This window comes from Numenius arquata, chromosome 19 (genome assembly GCF_964106895.1).
Source record: "Numenius arquata chromosome 19, bNumArq3.hap1.1, whole genome shotgun sequence".
In the NCBI taxonomy this organism is placed as follows: Eukaryota; Metazoa; Chordata; class Aves; order Charadriiformes; family Scolopacidae; genus Numenius; species Numenius arquata.
In genome coordinates this window covers 8288876-8310395 of record NC_133594.1, presented here as the reverse complement: position 1 = coordinate 8310395, position 21520 = coordinate 8288876, and the positions used below count along the sequence as shown (strand labels likewise).

Here is a 21520-nt window from a genome sequence, read left to right as displayed (position 1 = left end):
ACCGTAGCTGTTCTCATCGCTGTCCTGTCAAAAGTTCATCACGGTCCAGTTCCCTGCGTCAGCCTGAAGAGCAGGAGAACAATGACTGCTTGGAAAGTTCTCCATGAGCGTATCATTATAGTGTAATGCTATATATGGTTACGCAATGCCTCATTTTCTGTAACAGCAGCTGAATTCTGTGTTATAATTTGATTGTCATGGTTCAGGTCAAGTCCTGTCTTAAAGCTTTGGGTTGGCCAAAATGTTTTGAATTTTCTTTGCTGAAAAGTCAGTGCGTGGGAAGGTATCCTATTTCTTGATCAGCTATAATCATAATTTCTTCTTTTACATATCCCTTCTTTTACCTATGGACATGTTTTGTGAGTGATGAAGTGTGAGCCCCAGTGAGGCAAACGTGAGTTTAGAACTTCACGTCGATAGTAAAATCCAAGATATCTCCTTTTCTTTTTCTCCCATTTCTTAACCGAGTTCCCCTGACGGAGCTGCATGGCTTCCAGCGAGAGGAGAAAAAGGCTGGATTTAATGAGTGTGGAAGGGGACTCTCCATTGAGGGTGCCAAACGTGGGCAGATTGAGCAATCCTCCCAAGCTCTTCAGCTCCCAAGCTTTCTGTAGTCTCAGATCTTGTTGCTCGCTGAAGCCAAGGCTGGATTTGGCAGTCTGCTGGTGAGCACGCTGTGGAGACAGCCCAGAGCTGGGCTGCCGGAGTCCGAGGCTCTAACCCTGGATTGTGTGGGAAAGTCAAAAATAAACCCCTTTGTATTTCCTTGAGATGCTGAGGAGCCTCAAAAGGTCCAGCTTGGGTTTCTTCTCTGAAGCACGGTAGTGATACCTGGTGGTCTTCCCATACTTGGCCATAGCTTAGGCTGCAGACAGCCCCTTCTCCCTGCCCCATTGTCCCCTGTCCCCACAGCCAGCCCCAAACGGCTCTGGGGCAGGCCAGGACCTGCAGAGAAAACTGCTGTTCTGCATTCGTTTGGTTTGTTTTCGGTTTTGGGTTTTTTTGTTTGTTTGTTTGTTTTGTTTTCTTAAATCTCAATGCATATGGTTATGGACAGGGTGTCTGAGAAGGTGTCTGGATGGCTTAGAGACATCCTAAAAGATAAATCTGTGAAGTACAATCAGCCGCCTGATGCGACGCAGGGAATTTGATTAGGGTTTTTTAAAACCTTAGTGGCAAGGGCTTTGGTTACACAAACCTCAAACCTGTCATTGGTGTTTGGACCCATGCTGGACCTGCTGGATTTTGGGTGTTTGGGCAAAAGCTCTGGGCTGTCCAGAGGACAGATGTGTGAGCAGAAAATTTCAGACCCTGTAAGCGTCTTTGATAAAGATGCTCCCAGGCATGGCAATTAAAGCCCTCATCGTAACGGTTCCTGCTTTCAGCTTTTCAGCAGAGCCCTGTGTCTGTAGACCTCGGCGGGCTCCACAAAGGAGGGAAGTACTGTCATGGGCTGCAGCTCCGCCGTTTTCTTTGGGAAGTTGTGGCTTCCTTCCGCTCATTTAAAGCCCCCGCGCGCCGCTGGGTGACCCTCGGACAGACGGATGGATGCCGAGCTCTGCTGAGCCAAGCACTCCTGGCGGGGCCACCCATCACCATGTGGGGTCTGCTGGCTCCTTGCATGGGTTTTAACGAGCCTCTCCTGCCATGCCGCTGGGGAGGCAAGGCAAGGCTCAATGTTACTCAATCCTTGTCCCATCTTATCGTCTTGGACCCATCAGCTGCCTGATGGGGTCTTTATCCACACTTCTGGATTACTTTTTTTTTTTTTCTTTTTCTTTTCCATTTCTTTCTCATACGGAATGGAGGAAATGAGCCTGGCCGTCCTTGGGAGCAGCTTGGGGTCAGCAAAACTTTCCTAGGGTAAAATAGGATGAGCTCCCACAGTGCTGGGCTTGGCGAGGTGACAGCAGCCCCGGGGGGGGACACGATGCCGCTGCCCTCACACGGGGCTCCTCCTGCAAGCAGGGAAAGCGCGGATGCAGTTGTATCCTCTACATCTTGGGTACGTACTTCAGTATGTCACCCAGCGTTTCTTCTGCATCTCTGACTAATTGGGATTTAAACATTTGACCCTGTGCTGCTCTGTCTCTCGCTCTTCCCACGTCCTCTTAACGCCTGCCACCTCGGAGGTGTCTGCCTCTGCTCCTCGCCTTGTTTCAGTAGTTCATGTCTGGCATGAAATCCAGGAGCTCTGCTTGATGTTTGTGCCTGCTCTGACCTGAACGCGGCCAAGAGCTGTTCCTCTGCCTCTGGGGCCCAGGCTTGTGACTTCAGCACTCCAATGTATTTAATGCGTTAATGCAGAGCTTCCCCTTGGGGTTTTTTACTGTTTTTACAATTTTATGTATATTCTGGCTTCCAGTTCAGGAGCTTAATATTGTTATCTGATGGACTTCTTCCCTCTGAGAGCCCATACGTCATGGTGGGAGGTTCCTGTGAGGTACCTGGGAGCAATTTGTCTGCTTGACCCGTGTGAGAGTGATGACCAGCAGAGGTGTGAGGATGGGCAGGGACCCGGCGTGCTGTGGTCCTGCCGGTTCAGCCTCCTGGCAGTGCTGCCTGGCTCCATGTTGGGCTTCTGCTGGGCACGGTTGGAGCTCCTGGTGAGCTCCTGTGGGAGGTTTGCAGCTCTGGCTGGTGCTCCGTGCTGGGGAGGACCTTTGTTTGCTGCAGCTCCGGGTTGGCTTTCCCCTGGTCCTCCCAGTGATGAGCTATGGCTGTTTGCTCAATAAATGGTTGCTCTCCCCCAGGTACTCTCTTAGGGCTCATCCTTGCTTGTGGGTGGATGTGAGGAGAAGGAGAAGCTGTGGGGAGGTCAGCGCTCATCAGCATTTCGGGCTCATTAATCAGCCTCACTAAGTGGAGTTTGCCCAGCCCGTGAGCGCTCTGTGATAGGAATGTCTTTGAAATGAGGGGAAATAATAGCACTAAATTGTTTGAGAAATAATTTCATTCTCCGCTTCTCAGTAGATAAATCTGCTGTCCAACAACCCGAAATTTAATCTGTCCATCTAAAGTAATTGATGAGCTGCGACATGAATCCAAATGCGAACGGGAAGGGAGAGTTTCTGCAGAGATGTTTTTGTATCGTTTCTGCGGCTGCTCCTTTCCACTGGAGACAATGGGGCGAAGCCTGAGAAGGAACAAAGCCAGGGAAGACGTGGTGCTGCTGGTGGAGGGTGATACAAGCTGTAGTGGTGGTTTTTGACTCGTATTACCGCTCACAAAACTCTCCCGGTAACACCTCCATGCGGAGACGAGTGGAGGTTGGGCAGAGCCATTTGGAGAGATGAGATAAAGGTGGTGATTTGCGCAGTTTTAAGTGCAGAGTTACGTTGGCTGCAGCCCTGCCCAGGTTCCTGCCGGCTACTTGGATGCTCTCGGACTTTCTCCCCGCTCTTGACTTTAGAGGAAGCAAAGGGAGCTTTGGTGCTCCTTCGCAGTGTCAGAGTAGCGCAAGGGGAGCGCAGCACAACTCGGAGATGCAGCCTTTGGCTTTCTCCAGAGGTTTACGCCATGGGATACCCTGGCGTTTCCCTGCTGATCGTTGCAAACGATGTGTTTTCTCAACGAGAGACCCTCCCTTCCCTGTTGGCGCAGGCTGTGATAAGCAGATGCTCACAGCTCCCTGTCGGGGACTTACTTTGTCGCGCGGCGTTTTGCGAGCCGTGCCGGCCGGGAGATAAGAGGAAATCTGACATCACGGTCAGGAAGCACTAAAGAAAGTTACTTTCGTCATCCGTTGGTGGGTTTATCTCCAACGGCGGAGCTGCAGCATTCCTGGCATGCTGCGGGGCCCGTTTCCAGCCCACGGCCCTGGTCCTGGCTCAGCATATGGCCACTTGCCCGGTGCGATTGTCCATGGCCCCCCTCCCTCCACAGCACCCACCCCGGCATCTCCACAAGGCCCCTTCTGAAAAGCCATGGGCTGTTGCATGATCCTGCCCTGCCAGACAAGCCCCCTTTCCTTCTTCTCCCTAAGTTTTGTCACATTTATTAAATGTCTCTTGCAGACTCCAAATGGCCTCAAGTTGTGCCGGGGAGGTTTAGGATGGATATTAGGAAAAATTTTTATGCTGAAAGGGTTATCAAGCATTGGAACAGGCTGCCCAGGGAAGGGGTGGAATCGTCATGCCTGGAGGTATCTAAAAGATGGGTAGACGTGGTGCTTGTGATGGGTTTTGTCAGCGTTAGGTCGATGGTTGGACTTGATGATCTGAAAGGTCCCTTCCAATCTAAACAATTCCATGATTCTATGACCTCCCAAGCCTTGCACCTCCCTCCCTTGTGCCGTCCCAACTGCAGGGACTGGGGGCTGCTCCGATGCTCACACGAACATCCTCCAGATCCCACCTTGGGCAGTCTAGTTGTTGACCAAAGGCTGCTGCACTCGCCAACTTTTTGTCTGTCCCTTTGCCATCTCCCTTGAGCAAAGCTCCTCTCCTGGGAGGCTTTCCAGTTTTCCATCATCTCTGCTGAGGCAGGGGGACGGTTTCCAGCCTAACCCCAATGTGCTCGAGTAGCCGAATCTTTTCTGGTGAATTTGCATCAGAAATGCCGCTGTCTCGTCAGCGCAGGTGCCGTGGGTGCCCAGTCATTTGGGGACCGCAGGGAGGGGCGGTGACAACTGAAACGAGGTGTGAGGATGTGCTGAGCTGCTGTGCACCCTCCTGCGGGCTCCTCTCCAGCCCCTCGAGCTCTTATTTCCAGCTGCAGAAACATCTGAGGGTTTTCACATCCCCGGGGCTGTAGGAACAGAGCTCTGGGGTGGCCGGACATGTCCCTCTGAGCACCCGATGTCCCTCTGCAAAGCTGTCAGGTCATCCCTGTGCAGAGTTATCCCAAGTATCTGGGGTTTTCCCAGGTACCAAATTGTCCCTTCCTCCATCTCCACTGCAAGTTTCTCCGAGTGCATTTCTGTTTGCAGGACAAGTTTCTGAGTTGCGTTGAAAACTTGGCAGCGGTCCCCTTCCTCTGCACAGCGATCATCCAAGGAGTCTCTAAACTCAGTGAACTCAATAAAACAAATAATACAGTGAAAACCCTCTTTAGAAGAGAACATGCTAGAAGCTACTGAGAAGTTTCCAGCGTGCACCACGGTGGCCATGGTCCTGCCCTGGCTGGTGTGCAGGCGGAGCAGGTTTCTGCTGGGCTGGGGCAGGATGGGCAGGGGCCGAGAGCAGTTTATTCACCTTATGGCGTCTCAGAGTGTTTAAAAATAAGCAAAGCTGTTCCGAAACTCGACGAGTGCAGGTGGTGGGGCCCTTCTGCCGCACTGTCACCTCTGCCTCTCTGTTGGGCTGTCTCCTTGCAACCCTCAGAGGGTCAGCTCAGAGCTGACCACAGGCTTTTCTCGTCTGTTGGCAGGTTTCAAGCTATTTTGTTTTACTGGTCAAGTTTCTTGCTCCCTGCGGTAGAGTCCCACCCTTGCCCCCACTGCCTCTTCACTCTGGCTTTAATAAGTTACCTCTCCGAAGTTCTCCTCTCCCTTGGATGGAGCTTTCCCCACGCCGGGGGTTCATGGCACCTCTGTTTTCAGAGCCTGGACACTGGTTATGGTGGGAGATGCTGGTCTCCATGGAAGGTGGCCTGGTCTCTGGGGTCTCTTTCTGGATCTGAGCGTCCTGGGTGCTGGTCTTCTCCCAGCCCCAAAGCGATGGCTGGAGGGTATCAAGGGTGTTTTGGGTGGAGAGGAGGGCGATGGCAGGAGTTGGGGTGTGCGGTGCTGGGGCTCCCGCTGGCTCTCGCACCGAAGGAGATGGCAGGACCCTGCGCTGGTCTCGCTTTGAAGCATATAAATGACAGCATTGATTTTGGGCCTGGCAGGTGGTGAATGAGCCCCACGGAGAGCATCGATTTCTCGCTCTTTCTTTCTTCTGTGGAGTGTTTACTCGTCCAAAGGTGTGATTGACTGGTAAATAAAACGGCCTTGGCACAGCTCATATTCAATTGTAGCTGATTTGAACGTGTGGCCATTCAGTAGCGCCATCAAGCCAACAATTTCTGACCTTCCATCAACAGCAAACCCGCCTCGAAACGCCTGGGAGCAAAAACGCATGAAGGTATTTTGCAGATTGGTGAGAGAGAGAAATAGTGCAGGGGAAAATTGTGCCACCGACAGCCGCACGTGGGTTGTACAGTCATTGTGCGTGAGGAGTGGGGCTAAGACCTACCTACGGTTGTCATCTCAAAGGGTGGCTCTGGTTGTGGGCAAGGTGGTGGCCTCTCTCTGCTGCCAGGTCCTCGCTGCTGGAGCGGGACCGCGGTGCTGCTGCCTCGGTTTATGTTGTTTTACATCAGGCCTTTTCAGCAGCTCTTTAAATAGATTATCGGATTCTTCCTTGATGCTTGTCATCTGCCCACGCTCAGCGCGTGGTGGCAGTGCCTGGTGGCTTGTCGCAGATGTCACCTGGAGCTGCGGGAAGGGCAGTGGCATTGCCGTGGGTGCCTTGTGCTCATTTAGCAGCTGGTGGCCTGATGGCTTCCAGATTTGACTTGGATGAGCAAAGACAGTTGGATGCAGCTGATGCTGAGCAGCGTGGCTGGTCCTGTCCTTTCTCCCCAAGGCCAAGCTGAGATGGGGAAGCTCAGCCTGATCCAAACCCATGGTGGGGCCGGGGCTCGCTCCCCATTAGAAATGCTGTTGGGACAAGGCATTCCTTTGCTTGGATGCGTGATCCCACTGCCATCCTTCGGAAACGGGGTACTGTGAACTTTGAGCTTTTCAGGAATCGGAACCACAAGGGCATCGTGCCGAGGTTTTGGGTTTTCACACCCATCGGGTGTCTTTCGCTCGGCTGAGCGTCAGTGCGGGGACAGACCATCTTCCATCTTCTTAAGATGATCTTTAAAGGTCATTTCCAACCTAAACCATTCTGTGATTCCCTGAGCACCTCAGCCTTTGTTGCTGCCCCAGCCTCGGGACGAGCTGTGCAGAGGGAGGTTTTGCCTCGTGCTGTGTACCATTATGGCTATAACCTGTGTCATTAACTTGCAGAACTGGAGGCTTAAAAGGATTTAAAATAAACAACATGCTAGAAATTTGAAATCAGCGGGACTGTGATGCAGCAGCAAATACAGCCCTGCTGCAAGCAGCCGCTTTGCCCAGGGTGTAAATTCTTCTGGAGACCCAGAAGATAAAGTTATGAAATAGCCCGTATCGGCGAGAAAGGTTGTAAAGCAATTCCAAAAAAACCTCTCAGTCTAGACAGATTATATTTACTGCAGTGTTTATGTGAGATAGAGGAATGCCCTAGAAAAACAGAATTGTTTTCAATTTCTGCCTCTGGCACTTGCTTGTCTAATGAGAAGGCTCTGATGTGATGGGAATGTCCTGTGCCAGGGAGCTCTGCTCTTGCCCAGCGGCGCTGTGTGTGTGTGTGTGTGTGTAGGGGGCTGGAATGGGGGAAAAGCGTAAAAGGTTATTTCTCTTTTTTTTGTGTGTGTGTAGGTGAATCAGCCTGTTGTTAATGAGGTGGGTCTCGCTCACCCATCGCCACAAACCTCACGTATAATCCCAAGTGCGATGGCACCGACCAGCTGCATCGCGGTCGTATCTATGGAGATGCGACGGCCCTAAAGACGCTGCTTTGATTCTTTTAATTAAAAGAAAATTAAGCGATTTCATTTTGCTTTGAACTCTCGGTGAAGTTTGCAAGCAGCGTTCTTGCATGGTGTTGGTTTGATGGCAACTTGGGGAGCTGAGGTAGAGCCACGGGACAAAACCATGCTGACCAAACCCACCCAAGGGCAGCTCGCATCCTGTGCCTCTTCATCACGTGGGGGTGATTCACCCCTTTAATCGTTTGATTCACTTAGAATTCTGACATGTTTGTTATGTATTTGGGGAGGAATTTTCTGGGGGGGGAAAAAAAAAAAAAGTTTAAAAATACAGTAATAAATTGAAGGTATTTTGTGGAATAGCATGAGGATGCAGAAGTAGTGAACTGAATTGGCTGGCTCAGCAGGGACAGTCCCTCCCGATGAAGGATGTAGGTGATGCAACCGGAAAAATTAAGCAGATTTTTATTCTCCTCATCTCAGCCCCTCTGCTGCCAGGCGTCATCGTTGGAGCGAGACCGTCTGAATCCCCAGACTCCAAAATCTCCGACGCTGGCAAATGACCAATTATTGCTATAGTCAAAGACAGGATTTTCTTGAAAGAGGAACATAATGTCGCTCTGCAGTTGAGCAGAGCAACTGGGGGTGGTCCCTAGGGAGGTGAGATTTCTGCCTCTTCGACTGGGCTGAGATTAAAGATGAGCAGAGCTTTGTGGGAGCAGCCCCAGGGATTGCCCTGGGAAGGGGACTTGAGCTGGCTCAGGAGCAGCTCCCGTGGCCGAGGCTTAGGACCCACAGCTGGATGTGGGCTGGTTGATGTTTCATGGGTCTCTTAGTGTTCATGGGACCTGGGAGGTGTGAGGATGAGGGAGCAAGTATTACTTGGATAAGTTATCAATTGCTCCAGACCCCAAAGGAAAAAAAAAAACCCCACAAACAAAACCACCTAATTTTCACTGTTTCCATCTTTTGTTTGGGCTGTGTGTATGGATGTACAGCAATATGTACAATAAGCGATGTAACCTGTGTCCCTTCTGTAGGCAACCAAACGGGACCCTGCTGGAAATGGTTAAAAGTTCAACACTGGGCTTCTGTAGAACATCAGCTGTAATTTATATTTGGCTTTGACCTTGAAGGGGAAACGTCCTGGCTTGAGTTTTCCAGCCCTTCTGCGATGTTACCTTACGTGAAACTTGTTTTTTCAAAAGGGCGTTTGTTTCTGGTGCGCAGCTGAGAACACAGGAGCCCTCGCAGGGCACCAGGAGCCTGACATCTTCAGTAACAACAAATAAACTAGTGCCGGGCTTTTCCGTGCAAGTTTGGAAGTCCCTGTTAACTTGTCTCGCATGTGAATTTAACTCAGTAAATCTCAGTTAAAATTTGCCCCCGTCTTGCTCACTTTTTCCCTCCCTTTCTTGTTTCCTCCAGTTTCTCTGTCTGAAGAACATCCGAACCTTCCTAAAAGTGTGTCACGACAAATTTGGGTTAAGAAACAGCGATCTCTTTGATCCCTTCGACCTCTTCGACGTACGGGATTTTGGAAAGGTAAGAGTTACTCCTGAGCTGTTGGGAAGTGAGGGTTGTGGTACTGCTAGCACTGGGCGGTTCTTTGGACTTGTGCTGCAGGTTTTGGTTGAAAATATGAAAGATTTCTGTTTTTCTGAGCAGTTTTGTACCCTTAACCTGTGCGTGGGGCACACGTTCCCCTGTGCTCATGGTAGACTGCATATTAGGGGTTGATTCTGCTGTGTGAGGGGTGATCAAGCTCTCTGCTTTAGGTTACAAAGCCTTTGGGATCAGTCTCTAAAGGAGATGAAAAATGTCTTTTTTGGGGGGGAATCACAATGTTTTATCTTACGTGTTCACAAGAGCAGTTGGAAGAGGCTGCAGCGCTGGGGACCCGGTGCTGCGCTGGGGTCAGGACTCTGGGTCCTGGCTGGGTGACAGGGACAAAGCCGTACCATCTCCTTGCCTGTGACCCCCCCACCCTGTGAGCCCAGCACCTCCACACCGGTGCTGAGCATCACCCCTGCTCTGCATGAACCCACCTGGGGGATTGAACCCAGCAGCACGTGTCCCTCTGGCAGCGTTACACACCTTTCCAAGCCTGGACCCGGGTTTGTACCAACGTGGCCATCGGTTTTGTAATGTGGCCACTGAGTTTCCAAAGGGGTCGAGAAGTCTCATGCCAGGGTGAAATCTGTCCCCTGAGTGTCTCTGGAAACTGTTTTTTGGAGGTTTTTTTTTTTCCTCCCAGCAATTCCTGGGTGCTGGCTGTGTTTGTGTCGTGTGTCACCTAGACGGGAGAGCAGAGAGCGGGGTTTGTGTGTTCTGCTGTAATTGATGGGTGGCATCCGATGCTGAAGGAGACCCGGCTGCAAGGGAGGAAAACCCGACATGATTTTGACAAGCGGCTGTTGTTCTGATACCCTCGCTTTTGACGTGAACAGCATCAGGGCTGTGTTGTTACTCTGATGGATACCGGGGCTCGGGGAAGCCATTACGCAGGACAATTGCTATATTCTTCAGTGGAAAAAGGTGTTAAAAGATTTATTAAAGCTCTCTATTGTTTTACCTATTTCGAGCTACCAGGCATAAGCTGCTGGAAGGCATCTTCTCTTCTGATTATCCAAAGAGTAGATTTTCGCTGCTGATGGGGATATATTATTTGATATTTATTGCCTAATTTATTTCTGGACCATTATCTGGAATGTGCAATTGCAGGGGCTTGTTTTATGAGTTTTTTTTTGATTTATGAAATACAAGGCGGCTTTTGTTGTTCTGGGAATATGAATGCACAGAAGGAACCTTTTGGGCTGGGGAAAGAACCGCTGCTAATTAAAATGCTGCTTTATCGTCACATTGTCTCGTGCTTTGTGCTGTTTCAAATTGCCTCAGACGCCGGTTAATAGAGCCTGGCGTTAAACACTGCTGGAACATGTCAGCTGCACACAGTTTGGTTTCCTTTTTGGTCTGGTTAGGGAACAGTTACTCCCTCCCCCTCCTGTTCACTTTTTGGGGGGGGATATTCAGGTTTGTGACTTGGGAAGAGGAGATGACTTGCCATTCCCTCTGACCCCATGACAATTTAGCTTTTTAGGAGACTTTGGAAAAGAAACTTGTCATAAACTTCTGAGAAATCCACATGTACTTTTTTTACCCAGATCTTGCTGATTCTTCTTGTGCGTCGTCATCCTCAAACAACCTCACAACATGTGCGAGGCAGAGATTCTCTACACGAAAACCTCGCCGATCTTTTCCCAGTGTAGGTTTTTATCAGTTTTGGTGGGGCTATCAGCTGTTGAGGTCTGCACCACCCTAAATCCCTCTGGAAGCCTGTCAAAACATTCCCATTGTCTTTGCCACCGTTCGTTCCCACATCGCCCTCAGATCTGCGTTCAACAGTGGCAAAGCAAATAAACAGGGAAAAATCTGCTGCTGACCAAAGCCCCGTTCCGCTTTGAGTCACAGTGAGAGCAAAAGGAGTCTCTCATCCACGTTCCCACTGGCCAAACGCCGACTTCACACACAAAAAATTCTTCCTGGAGCTATTCATGACTTAGATCAATAGCGTTTTTTTTGGTTACAAGACACTTAGGCCGTGTAGGAGACTTTTCTGAACGGAGCACAGCAACAGTCAACCATGTAATTACATAGAAACCTTGGTGGAGCGGTGTTGGGTGTTTCCTTTCTGGATGCTGCTTGAGTAGTTATTTCTCTCCTCCAAACCAGAAGGCCGGTGAAACAGCAATTAGTAATAGCGTTTGGGTTTGCTGCAGTGTAATTACCGAGGAGAAAAGCTGGGGCTTGTGTTTATGTGGTGCCGACTTAGACGTAAAGGACTTGTCCTTTGGAATCTGCAGGGTCCTTCAGGGTTTCCGAGCGTCAGAAAAACACTAGTGCTTTAGACGAGGAAGAAAATTCAAATCCCTCAGTCTTGCTGTGACCAGCTGTTATTCCGAGAGAGTTTTCCATAGCTCCCTTTGGCTTCCGAGCCAGGGCCTCAGCAAGGAGGAGCTGCCGAAGGATCGATGGAGCCTCCTCCAAAGGAGCAAGTGTGGTCGGGGTCCAAGAATGTGGGGTTTTTATCCCTGGTTTTGCCGCTTCCTTGAGTTGTAAGCTTGGGAAATCACTGCTTCCTTACTATCACCGGGATAACAGCTGGTGAAATGGGATCATGAACCATGTGGGCTTCTCTGGCCAAAATCCCTGTGGAGCTGAAAAGCTCCATCTCCGCCTTGGTGGGATGTTGGGTAATTGGCAAGTGCCGGCCTTTGCCAAATAGATGCGTCATGTTTCTTGTAATCTCAGTTGCAGTGTTTCCCAGTTGCCCAGGGGAGTTGAAAGGCCAGTTCAAATTGCTCAAGGCCAGTTTGTTTTTTTTTTTTTTCCCCAATGTCCAGCTGTTGAGCAACCCTGCAGTGACAAGGGACACGCCGTGTATCGTGATAGAGGTTTCCAAAAGTGACCTGAGATGCTGAGCTGCATTTCTAGATGTGCCCCTTTAAGGCACCTTAAAATGCTAATTTTCTACACGTTGGCTCTCAATTTTTTATGGTTTTGTTTTGTTTAAATCTTACCCCTTTAAAATGACTCAAAAACTGTCTGTAATCTCTAGTGCACCTTGCAGAAGCGTTTCCCTGTGACTCTCTCCCCACCGCAGGATGCAGAAGCAGCGCTCCCGGGAAGAAACCCCCCGTTAATATCGTCTCGTCCCTAATTAGGGTCTGATCTTGCAGGAGCGAGCACCGGGGTCCTCTGCAGGGGTGCTGTGTGGTGCATCCTGGCTCCTGAATATAAAAATAAATAAAATAAAAGGCTAGTGCTTGTGGATGGTGTGCAGTTGTGCGATACTTCATGCACATTTAATAGCAGTGATGGTATAAAATGTAACTCATATTGGACTTGCTAATTTATTGGCACCAACTATAATGAGATAAAATGTACATAAATATGGATTAAACTATCACTCTATTAGTCAGCATGATGGTAGCAAGGTTCATTAATGGGAGTTACTCACTTTCAATAACTTGCAGTAATGTGCTATTTTTATTTTTTTTTTTTAGAAATATAGTTCAAATATTCATAAACCTGTGGAGTGTGCCATTTATTAGCCTCCCACTCCTCTGCGCTCTCCCGACGTGTGTTTAATTGTCCTGACTTTCCTTTGAAGTTTCTGTACTGTTTGAAAAGAGGGGTTTTTTTGCGAGATAGGGGTCTTTCTTGCCCTGACCCACAGATACGAAATGATGCTGTTCTAAAAATGAAAAGGGGAAGCGGCTCATGGGTCAGCTGAAAAATGAGGAGATGTTGATACTGACATTAAAGTGGTGGTTTTCACTCTCTTGGTTGTGGTCCAGAGGTTGGCGAGAACTGCATCAACCTTGCAGGTCGAGCTCAGAGGAGAAGGGGTCTGGATCAATCTTCCCTCTCAGTTAATTGAGTCCGCTAAGGTTGGCTGGCACGTGCAACGCCTGGGTGGCTGACGGAGGACTTGTACATGGCTTGTCTTGCATGTCTGAAGTGCCGGGGAGGAGACGTGTGTGGTGGGAGGGTGGCCCTGAGTGCGGCACGCACCAGTGGCTGCAGCAAGAGCTGCCTCGCTGGTGGGAGAGGAGGGGGGAGATCATAGAATCATAGAATGGTTTAGGTTGGAAGGGATCTTAAAAATCATCCAGCCCTACCTCCTGCCCTGGGCAGGGACACCTCCCACCAGACCAGGTTGCTCAAAGCCCCGTCCAACCTGGCCTTGAACACCTCCAGGGATGGGGCATCCACAGCTTCTCTGGGCAACCTGAGCCAGGGTCTCACCACCCTCACAGCAAATAATTTTCCCCTAATATCTCATTAAATCTCCCCTCTTTCAGTTTAAAACCGTTACCTCAGATGCTGTTGCAGATTTGTCCCCAGCCCGTGCTTGGAGAACCTGCAAAACAAGAGGTCCCACCTCGTTGGCCATGGGGATGGGGTGCTGGGAGAGCCGTGAAGGGGCTCGACTGCCATCGTCCCCCCGTCCCCCACTGACACACAGACACCCACCCCTCCCCTTGCCAGAAAAAAAACGGAGTGTTCTGCCTGATTTCGGGTAGCAGGGTGGGGAGCATTGTCAGAATTATTTAAGGGACTAATAACTGAGAGTTGGTGGTTTGTGTTTCTTTCTGTTTCTCTGCTGAGAATTCCCCTCCCTCCATCATCTCCAACTTCACATTAGAGTCAATATCCCTCCAGCAGTATTTTAAAGGGTGCCTTTTTAATGCAGTTTGAAGGGGAATAAGGGGGAGATTTATATGAAATAATAGAGATAGTTGAAAATTGCAAGGCTTTCGGGTAAGTGGCTGCATTTTGGTGCCATAACAAAGCCAGCTGACGGGTGGGAGCAGCTCTTCTCCCATTCTTGACTTTTTTGGCTTTTTCCTCCCCCCTCCCCCCCGGCCTTTTGTAGCCAAGAACGAATTAAAAGTGGTGCATTTTTCTATATGCACCGCTGCGTGCGTGAAGTGACGGGGGCCGGGAGCGGAGGGGAGCGTGTCAGCGTCCCATCGTCCCATCCCTGGCTGTGCCTCGCATCCTCTGGAGTTACAAATCCCCGGGGGAGCAGGCGGCCGGACAGACCTTCCCTTGTTGTGTTCCTCTCTGCCCGTTCCTCGGAGGGCTGCTGCGCGGGGCTTGGATGTGTGTCAAGAAAGGCATCCTGTCGCGGATGAAAACGGTTCTCATTGCCGTGTAACTCGCACAGCGCGTGTGCAGCGGCTGGGGTGGGAAGTGAGAAGAATTCTCCAAAAGAAGGGCATGTTGTTTGGGTTTTTGTTTTTTGTTTTTTTTTTTTTTGTTGTTTGTGTGGGTTTTTTTGTTGTTGTGGGTTTTTTTTTGTTTTTTTTTTGTTTTTTGCTTTAATTCCCAAGAGAGCAGTAGAGTAACTGGCCTGCAAAGACAGATTTGTGTGTTTGAAACCAGGAACCTGCTTAACCCCTTGCCTACCCAGCTCTTGCCGTCAAGCTGTCCCCGCTGAAGAAGGGAAGTGACCAAAGCTCTTTTGCCAACAAGCTGAAAATTCACGTGCAGCTTCGATGCCGCCCACAGGGATTTGCCCAGAGCCCCCGGGTGCTGCAGGACCCTGCCTGAGGGAGAAGCCCCAGCTCTGGGAAGCCTGTGAGAGTATGGGGAAGGCAGCCCTGCCGTCGGGGACGTCACCACCTGCCCGTTGATGATTAACTCCCCTGTCGCTCGCAGGAGGTGTGGGTGATGTTAGGTCCCTTCCCTTCTGGCTGGCGTGTTGCTCAGCTGGCCTGAGGTCAACCAGCGTTTGGCCACCCGTGTTTTAAATGGCCTTGCTGGAATTGTACTGGAAACTTGAATATTGGGATGAATGCCACAAATGGCAAAGCAGGCTGGAACAGCAGGGGTTGAGGGGGGGCATGTGGTTTTTTTTGTTGTCCCCTTCCCTTTGCAAGCTTGTTGGGTTCTTGTCTTCTGCTCCTGCGTACCCATCTCTGTGTTGTCCAACCGTGGTGATGGTTGGTCTCGGGGATGCTGGTAGACATGGGGTGATGCAGGGACCCTCCTCCCATCCTCATGCTCTCGGGCACTGTGGGGAGACATCAGCTGTGGTTCGTGGGGGCTGCCTGAGCAGGTGCAGTGTGTCCAGCAGATGTTTTCAGCCGGAACGCTAAAAGTATGTACAGGAAGCCCTGATGCTGAACTTCCCTAAAACACGGGGCAGATGAATTACAGATTTCTGTGACTATTCAAGCGTGGACCAGACGGTGCTTTCTGCTGCGTAGCATCGTGCTGCGCGCAGGACTCTTGTCAGCACGGTTTTTGCTGAAAGATGTGGTAGGTGCTGCCACGCCTCTAGTAATGTACATTTTTAGGCTCCAAATCCTGGAAATTGCTCCCTGCTCAGGTGTGAACATTGCCATGAAATATCTGGTGGACTGTGAATCTTCCTAGCTGCCTGTCACAGTTAAAGTCAGAAGGGCCACGCTGACGTATTTTGCAGTCTTTAGGGGTGGTGAGATGTTGCAGGGCTGAAAGGAGACACCTCCGTTCACTCAAGGTGTGTCTCTGGTTATTGGGGCTGGGTTTTCTGCCAAGAAATGCTTTGAAGCATCGAACCTGCTCCTGCAGTTCCTTGGCCCAGAGCAATCGTAGAATCAGGATAGTTTGGGTTTGACGGGACCTTAAAGATCCAGGGCAGACCCAATCCTGACCTGTCCTCTAGACATCTCTGCGCTATCCACACATAATCATAGAATGGTTAGAGTTGGAAGGGACCTTAAAGATCATCAAGTTCCAACCCCCCTGCCCTGGGCAGGAAGACCTCCCACCACACCAGGTCACTTAAAGCCCCGTCCAACCTGGCCTTGAACCCCTCCAGCTTCTCTGGGCAACCTGGGCCAGGGTCTCACCACACTCACAGCAAAAAATTTCTTCCTAATATCTCACCTAAATCTCCCCTCTTTCAGCTTAAATCCATTCCCCCTCCTCCTATGGCTCCCCTCCATGATCAGGAGTCCCTCCCTAGCTTTCCTGGAGCCCCTTTAGGGACTGGAAGGGGCTCTAAGGTCTCCCTGGAGCCTTCTCTTCTCCAGGCTGAACCCTCCCCAAATCTCTCAGCTTGTCCTCACAGCAGAGGGGCTTCAGCCCTCGGAGCATCTCCGTGGCCTTCTCTGGACCTGCTCCAGCAGGTCCATGGCTTCGGGTTGGCTGGACACCCGTTGAGCCTTTCCCGGAGAGAAGCACAACTCCTTGCCAAGGACTTTGCATGGCTGAGCAGGTGAGGACCAGCACCACAATGGGAGTTACCACCATTGGCGAAGCTGCTCTTATTTTGGGGAGCATGAAGGAGAGGTGCGGTAGGGTCTCGGGGACGTGCAGACGGGATTGCGAGGCTCACACTTTCCATGGGGTGATGATGGGCAAATGAAAATGCCGTGTCCCAGCAAGCGGCTCCTGGGCTGGAGCAAGAGCAGGAACTGGGTGCCAGAGGTGGCCCTTTGATGTTCACTGCAGCAGAAGCTTTTAGCTGTGCTGTGGTAGATTATCTCCACTTTTCCCCCTTCCGCTCTCCCCTACTTACAAATCTGGTCTGTTTATAAATGTGCAGCTTCTCAGTGGAACTGAAAGAGCCAGAAATGTTCATTCTGGGAAGCTTTCCCTTTTTTTTTTTTTTTTTTTTCCCTTGGCTCCTTTCCCCAGTATTTTTCCAAGGGGTCACATTAAGGGGCATTATGTTTCAGATCAAACAAGTATGGGCAGGATCTTTCATAACTCCCATACTCTGCATGGGAGAATTCTGCTGTTGGGCCTTAAATTGCGATTGAAGTGCTTTAACGTGCAAGGAATCGAGGTATTGATCAGGACATGGATAAATGCATGTCCTTAATGTGTAAAAAATTGATTTTCCTTTACCTTCTTGATTTGTCTGAGCTCTCTTTGCAGTAACTTTAGACAAGATCGGAGGGGAAAATGATTTATTTATTTTTTTCCTTGAAAAAACCTGTGAGTGGTAAAACATTTACCAGCCTACATTTCAAAAAAGAGAAGGGGGAAGAAACCAGGCTTTTTTGGGGTGACCCAACATTTTTTTGCATATTGTTTGAAAAACACCTGCTTTCATTTGAACCCCTCGAGATGTTTTTCCTTTATGATGTCATCAGACGTTTGAACGATTACAGTGAGCATCATCGTGAGTGAAAGATGTCAACAGGCAAAGTCAGTCTTTGTATGTCTTGGTGCTCAATTAATTGTGCATCTGCCATCGCCTGAGCTTAGCTGTTCAGTGAGCGTGTGCTTTGGGAAAGGAAGGAAACACATCCCAGGTAATATCACTTAAGGGAGCCCTGGAATAAAAGGAAATTTTTTCTTTTACAATGGGCTCTTAATTTCCTCATTAAAATCTTCTGCAGCTTTCTCAGCCTCTTGGAGCTTCAGTGCCTGATAATGATACTGTCCCAAGGCCAAATGCTTTCGTTACAGATAATAATTAACATTTTTTGAAACAGATTAACACGTGGGTGTAATTGTGCTTTGGCAGAACGGGCAAAAAGTGAAACTGTCAGCCTGAAAATACTGCCACGGCCAAACAAAAGTACTTTTTAAAAGTACAAAAGCCACAAACCCCACTACTCAGTGTAGAACTCAGCGTCTTCCCCGTCAACCAGAAAGAAAAAACGGGGCGGGGGGGGGAAGCTTCTGTAGGAAATGGTGATTCCTCTTGGGGCAGAGGAGAGTTGGTACAAAGTTAGCACAGTGAGATAGCGCAGCAGGACACAACCATCCCGATGCCGAGAGGAGCCTGGGTGTCCCCTGGGTGTCCCGTGTCCCAGGAGAGGGGGGCAGGACAGGGGTGCTCTGGGGGAGATGGCCTTTGCTCGGGGAGCCTGTGGCCCTGGCCGGGCTCCTGCCGGACCCCCACTTTGTGTTTGCACAGTCACTTATTGCAAGGGAAATGTTAATGTTTCACAGCAAATAAACAGCACACACAGAAAAAAAATGTGTTGAAACCTCCGTGTCTCAGCAGAGCGTGGTTTCGGCGGGGTTTGCTGTTGGCACCCCCATCTCTCACCCAGTCTCGGTCTCTTCCGAGTCTCCCATCTTTGGAGAGACTTCATGTTGGCTGGGGCCGTGACCGGTGGGTCCTGTCCTCCTGCAGGGACAGCTTTAGAAACCGGGGCTGCCCTCGCCCAGGGACGGTGGGGAGGCTTCTCCTCTCCCTCCCACACTTCTTCACGGCGGGGGGGGGGTGAAAGTTAATGGGGAAGAAAAAAGCATCTCAGACTATTTTGTTCCGCTGGCTGTCATAATGGGCTGCTTGTTTGTTCTTGGAGGGCTTCCAGATTAGGGTGGTTTAGGGTTTCCTCCCCCTCTCTCCCCCCCCCCCCCCCCCCCCCCTTTACTTCAGAAATTAAATATTTCTTCAAAAACTCCCTGTACGTTGGGTTTTTCTCCCCCCTGCCCGCTGCAGGCTGGGCGCAGTGTTTCTGTGCACGCACGTGAGGGATGGAGAACTTGGTGAGAAATTCCCCAGAGCTGCAGGGCCGTCGGTCTGTCTGTTGTCTGTCTGTCTGTCCGTGTGCAGGGGCTGTGCTGGGTGCAGCAGCCGGGGGGGCCAGGCAGTAACGCTGCATCTGCAGTGCTGGTAGGGAGCAATTTGCTTTGAATAAGTTTGAAAAAGTTTCTCTCTAAACATCACAGGTGGGGATGACCAAGAAATCCGAAAACCATCTGTAAGGGCTCTGTAATTACCTTAAGTATCAATTTCCCTTTGGAAAAGTGTGAGCGTTTCTCTTGGGAGCAGATGCCTTTGGAATTTTCCAGCTCTTGCAGACCTTTTCTTGCCTGGTTCCAGCCCTGGTGCTGGAGGGGAGATGGGGCAAGCGTGGCCACGCAGCCCGTTGCCGTACCTGCAGTGGGACAGCAAGGCTCGCTCCCCCTCCCTGCTTTGCCGCTCCAATTAATGAGCCTCAGATGGTGATGCTGCCGCTAAGTTCATTTACGCTCTCAGCCTTAATGGTGTGCGTGTAAGTGAGACATTCTCCTCTTCGACACCGTTCTCTTCTTACTAATTATGTATTAAAGCATAATCATGGTAGCAAGAAAGCAGCCTTAATGCACCCTGGGTAAAGCTAATGATGTGGACACACTGCACTTAGTTACATTTGTCAAGGTTTTCTATTCCAGGCCTGTTGTGAGTAATTTTAGGAATTTTTGAACCAGCGTGGACTTGGTAGATGTTTGCAGTCATTCCTGCTAATGAGTAAGGCTTGTGTGGGGAGGCTGATTTATCTGCGGTGGAGATTTCTCCCTGGCTAACAGATGGTGGGGATTTCACAGCCTGTTACTTAAGTTTTGAAAAACGTGGTTAATACTTCAGGGGAAGGAGCGACGTGCAAATGGATTGGAAGTAACACATGAGTGGGAGCCAGAAGCTTGCATGTTCTGGGGCTTGGGGTGATGGTGTTTCCCGTCCTGGTCCTTGGGCAAGACTTCATCGTTTCGTGTTATTAACGTTGATGCCAGCTACTGATGAAAAACACCTTCTCCACAACTCCTGCCACGGGGGAGAGTTTTATTTCCAGCTCCCCACCTCTCCCATTTGCTACCTCCAAGGTCACCCTGAGTTTGGGCAGCTCTTGGAGCATCTATCTGACTTAAAGCTCACGAAGGGTCTCAAAGCTGCAGTGTGGTGCTCAGTTCCTCTGCCACGGGCTGAAGCTGGAATGTGATGGAGCAGTGAGGACGACTTACACAATCTATGGATTTGGTGTTCTCTGAAGAGCTGGTGTGGATGTGGCCCAAGAAGCAGCAGTTTGTCCAGGCCCTGCAGAACGGTGGCAACGGAGCAGTGACAGACCTGGCAGTCCTGTGCCCTGACCTGCTGCTATCCCACCTCCTTTGAGTCATCTCGCTGAAGACAGTTAATTACTCCTAGGAGTAGGGAGACAGTTCCCCAGCTATCTGCATTGTAGGGTCCTTGGAGAGATGCAATGGGTGTCACAGAATAACGGCTCCCATACAGGCCTACTCTGCTATTTCTTTCATGGTTTTGTGCATCTAATTTAAAATATACATATATCCGGAGAGAACTGATGCAAAAGCGGAGCTTTGACAAAGAAAAGCTTTGTAGAGTTTTCTCAAGGGGAAAAAAAAAATGAGGAGAGATTCTCCCCCGTACACAAATCTTTTGGTGTCGGTGCTACGAGTGTGCCCTGAGAATTAAATCAGAGCTGGGGGTCCTGGGGAGGATTTTGGGTGCAAATGCTGGGCATGATATCTGGGGTGCTCCTGTGGCTCCCTGGTCTCTGGGCACATGCAGAAGACAAAACGACTAGAGATTGTGCTGGAGGACTAATTTCAAAGACGTGCTTGGAGAGCCAGGGTGGGGGACAGCGGGCTCCGTACCTGAGCCTGATGGGGAGCAACAGCTCTCCGATGGGAAAGAGAGAAATTCGGTCTTCCAAGCCAGTGGACTGTAAAGATTATTGAAAAAAAAAAAAAAAAAAAAAAGGAATATATTTTTTTTCATGCGGAAACAGTGCTTTAGTCCCTGTACATAGAGATTTATCAAAAGGACCTCTGTGCTCCAGAAGCGGAGCTGAGATCACAGTTGGTTGCAGATGTGAACTGAACTGGCCGAGTCCCACTTTGAGCAGATCTGAGTAACCATTGTACAGCGTCAGTCTGTCTTGAGCCCCGCGCATCAGTTCTGCTCCCAGGCTGTCTTCGCAGAAGCTAGATTTGCAGAGCAAATTAATTTTTTGCTTTAAAAATGAATTATCCGACTCTTGGACGTAGCACGGCGAAGCTGGCTGCGAGGGCGCTGCCTGTGGGCACACCAACGTGGGACGCTGGAGACCAGCAGCAAATAGAGCCCACCAGTTCCCCAGAGAGGCTGCTCCAGCCGCCAGGGAGGTTGTTAGAGCCATGGATCCACCAGCTTGCTGGGTCTGTTGGGTTTTGTTTCCTTTTTCAGCTGGGATGTTTTACCCGGTTACAGCAGATGCTGGATGGGAAGCTAATTTTAAGCATTTTCGGCTATTGCACCAATTTGGGGCGTTCTGATTTTTGTAGACCTGGATGACAGCTCCTCTGCGGGAATCTGATTTTTGGGACCGAGTGCTCAATGGGGTTAGACTTTTATGATGTCTTAGGTCACGTGCAGAGATTTATTAGGCACTAGGAGAGCCTGTAGCAGGACCTTGAATTGAACGTACTGGCCTGGAAGGGGAAAAACCCCCATTGACCTTAATGGTATTTTTGAGGTAAAGAAGGAAGTTGTGTCAGGGTCATTAGCCCATAGTTGACTAAATAGGAGTTTTTATTTAAAAACAGGCATGCATAGAAAAATCTACAGTTGGGAAGTGGATAAACTTTTGGTTTGACTCCAACCTGCTGGGAACATGTGAAGGACTCTTGCCTTGAGGCCTCACTTGACTCTGTTTTGTTTGCTCAGCCC

General features: G+C 50.0%; 1 protein-coding gene across 3 annotated transcripts in view; it reads left to right on the top strand.

Moving 5' to 3' along the window:
• VAV2 (vav guanine nucleotide exchange factor 2) overlaps window positions 1-21520 on the top strand; it is a 147806-nt gene that overhangs the window by 22437 nt on the left and 103849 nt on the right. For all 3 annotated transcript variants that reach the window (XM_074161403.1, XM_074161402.1, XM_074161401.1), the window contains exon 2: window positions 8992-9108. In XM_074161403.1, coding sequence (XP_074017504.1) covers window positions 8992-9108 — 117 coding nt within the window. The remainder of the gene's footprint in view (window positions 1-8991; window positions 9109-21520) is intronic.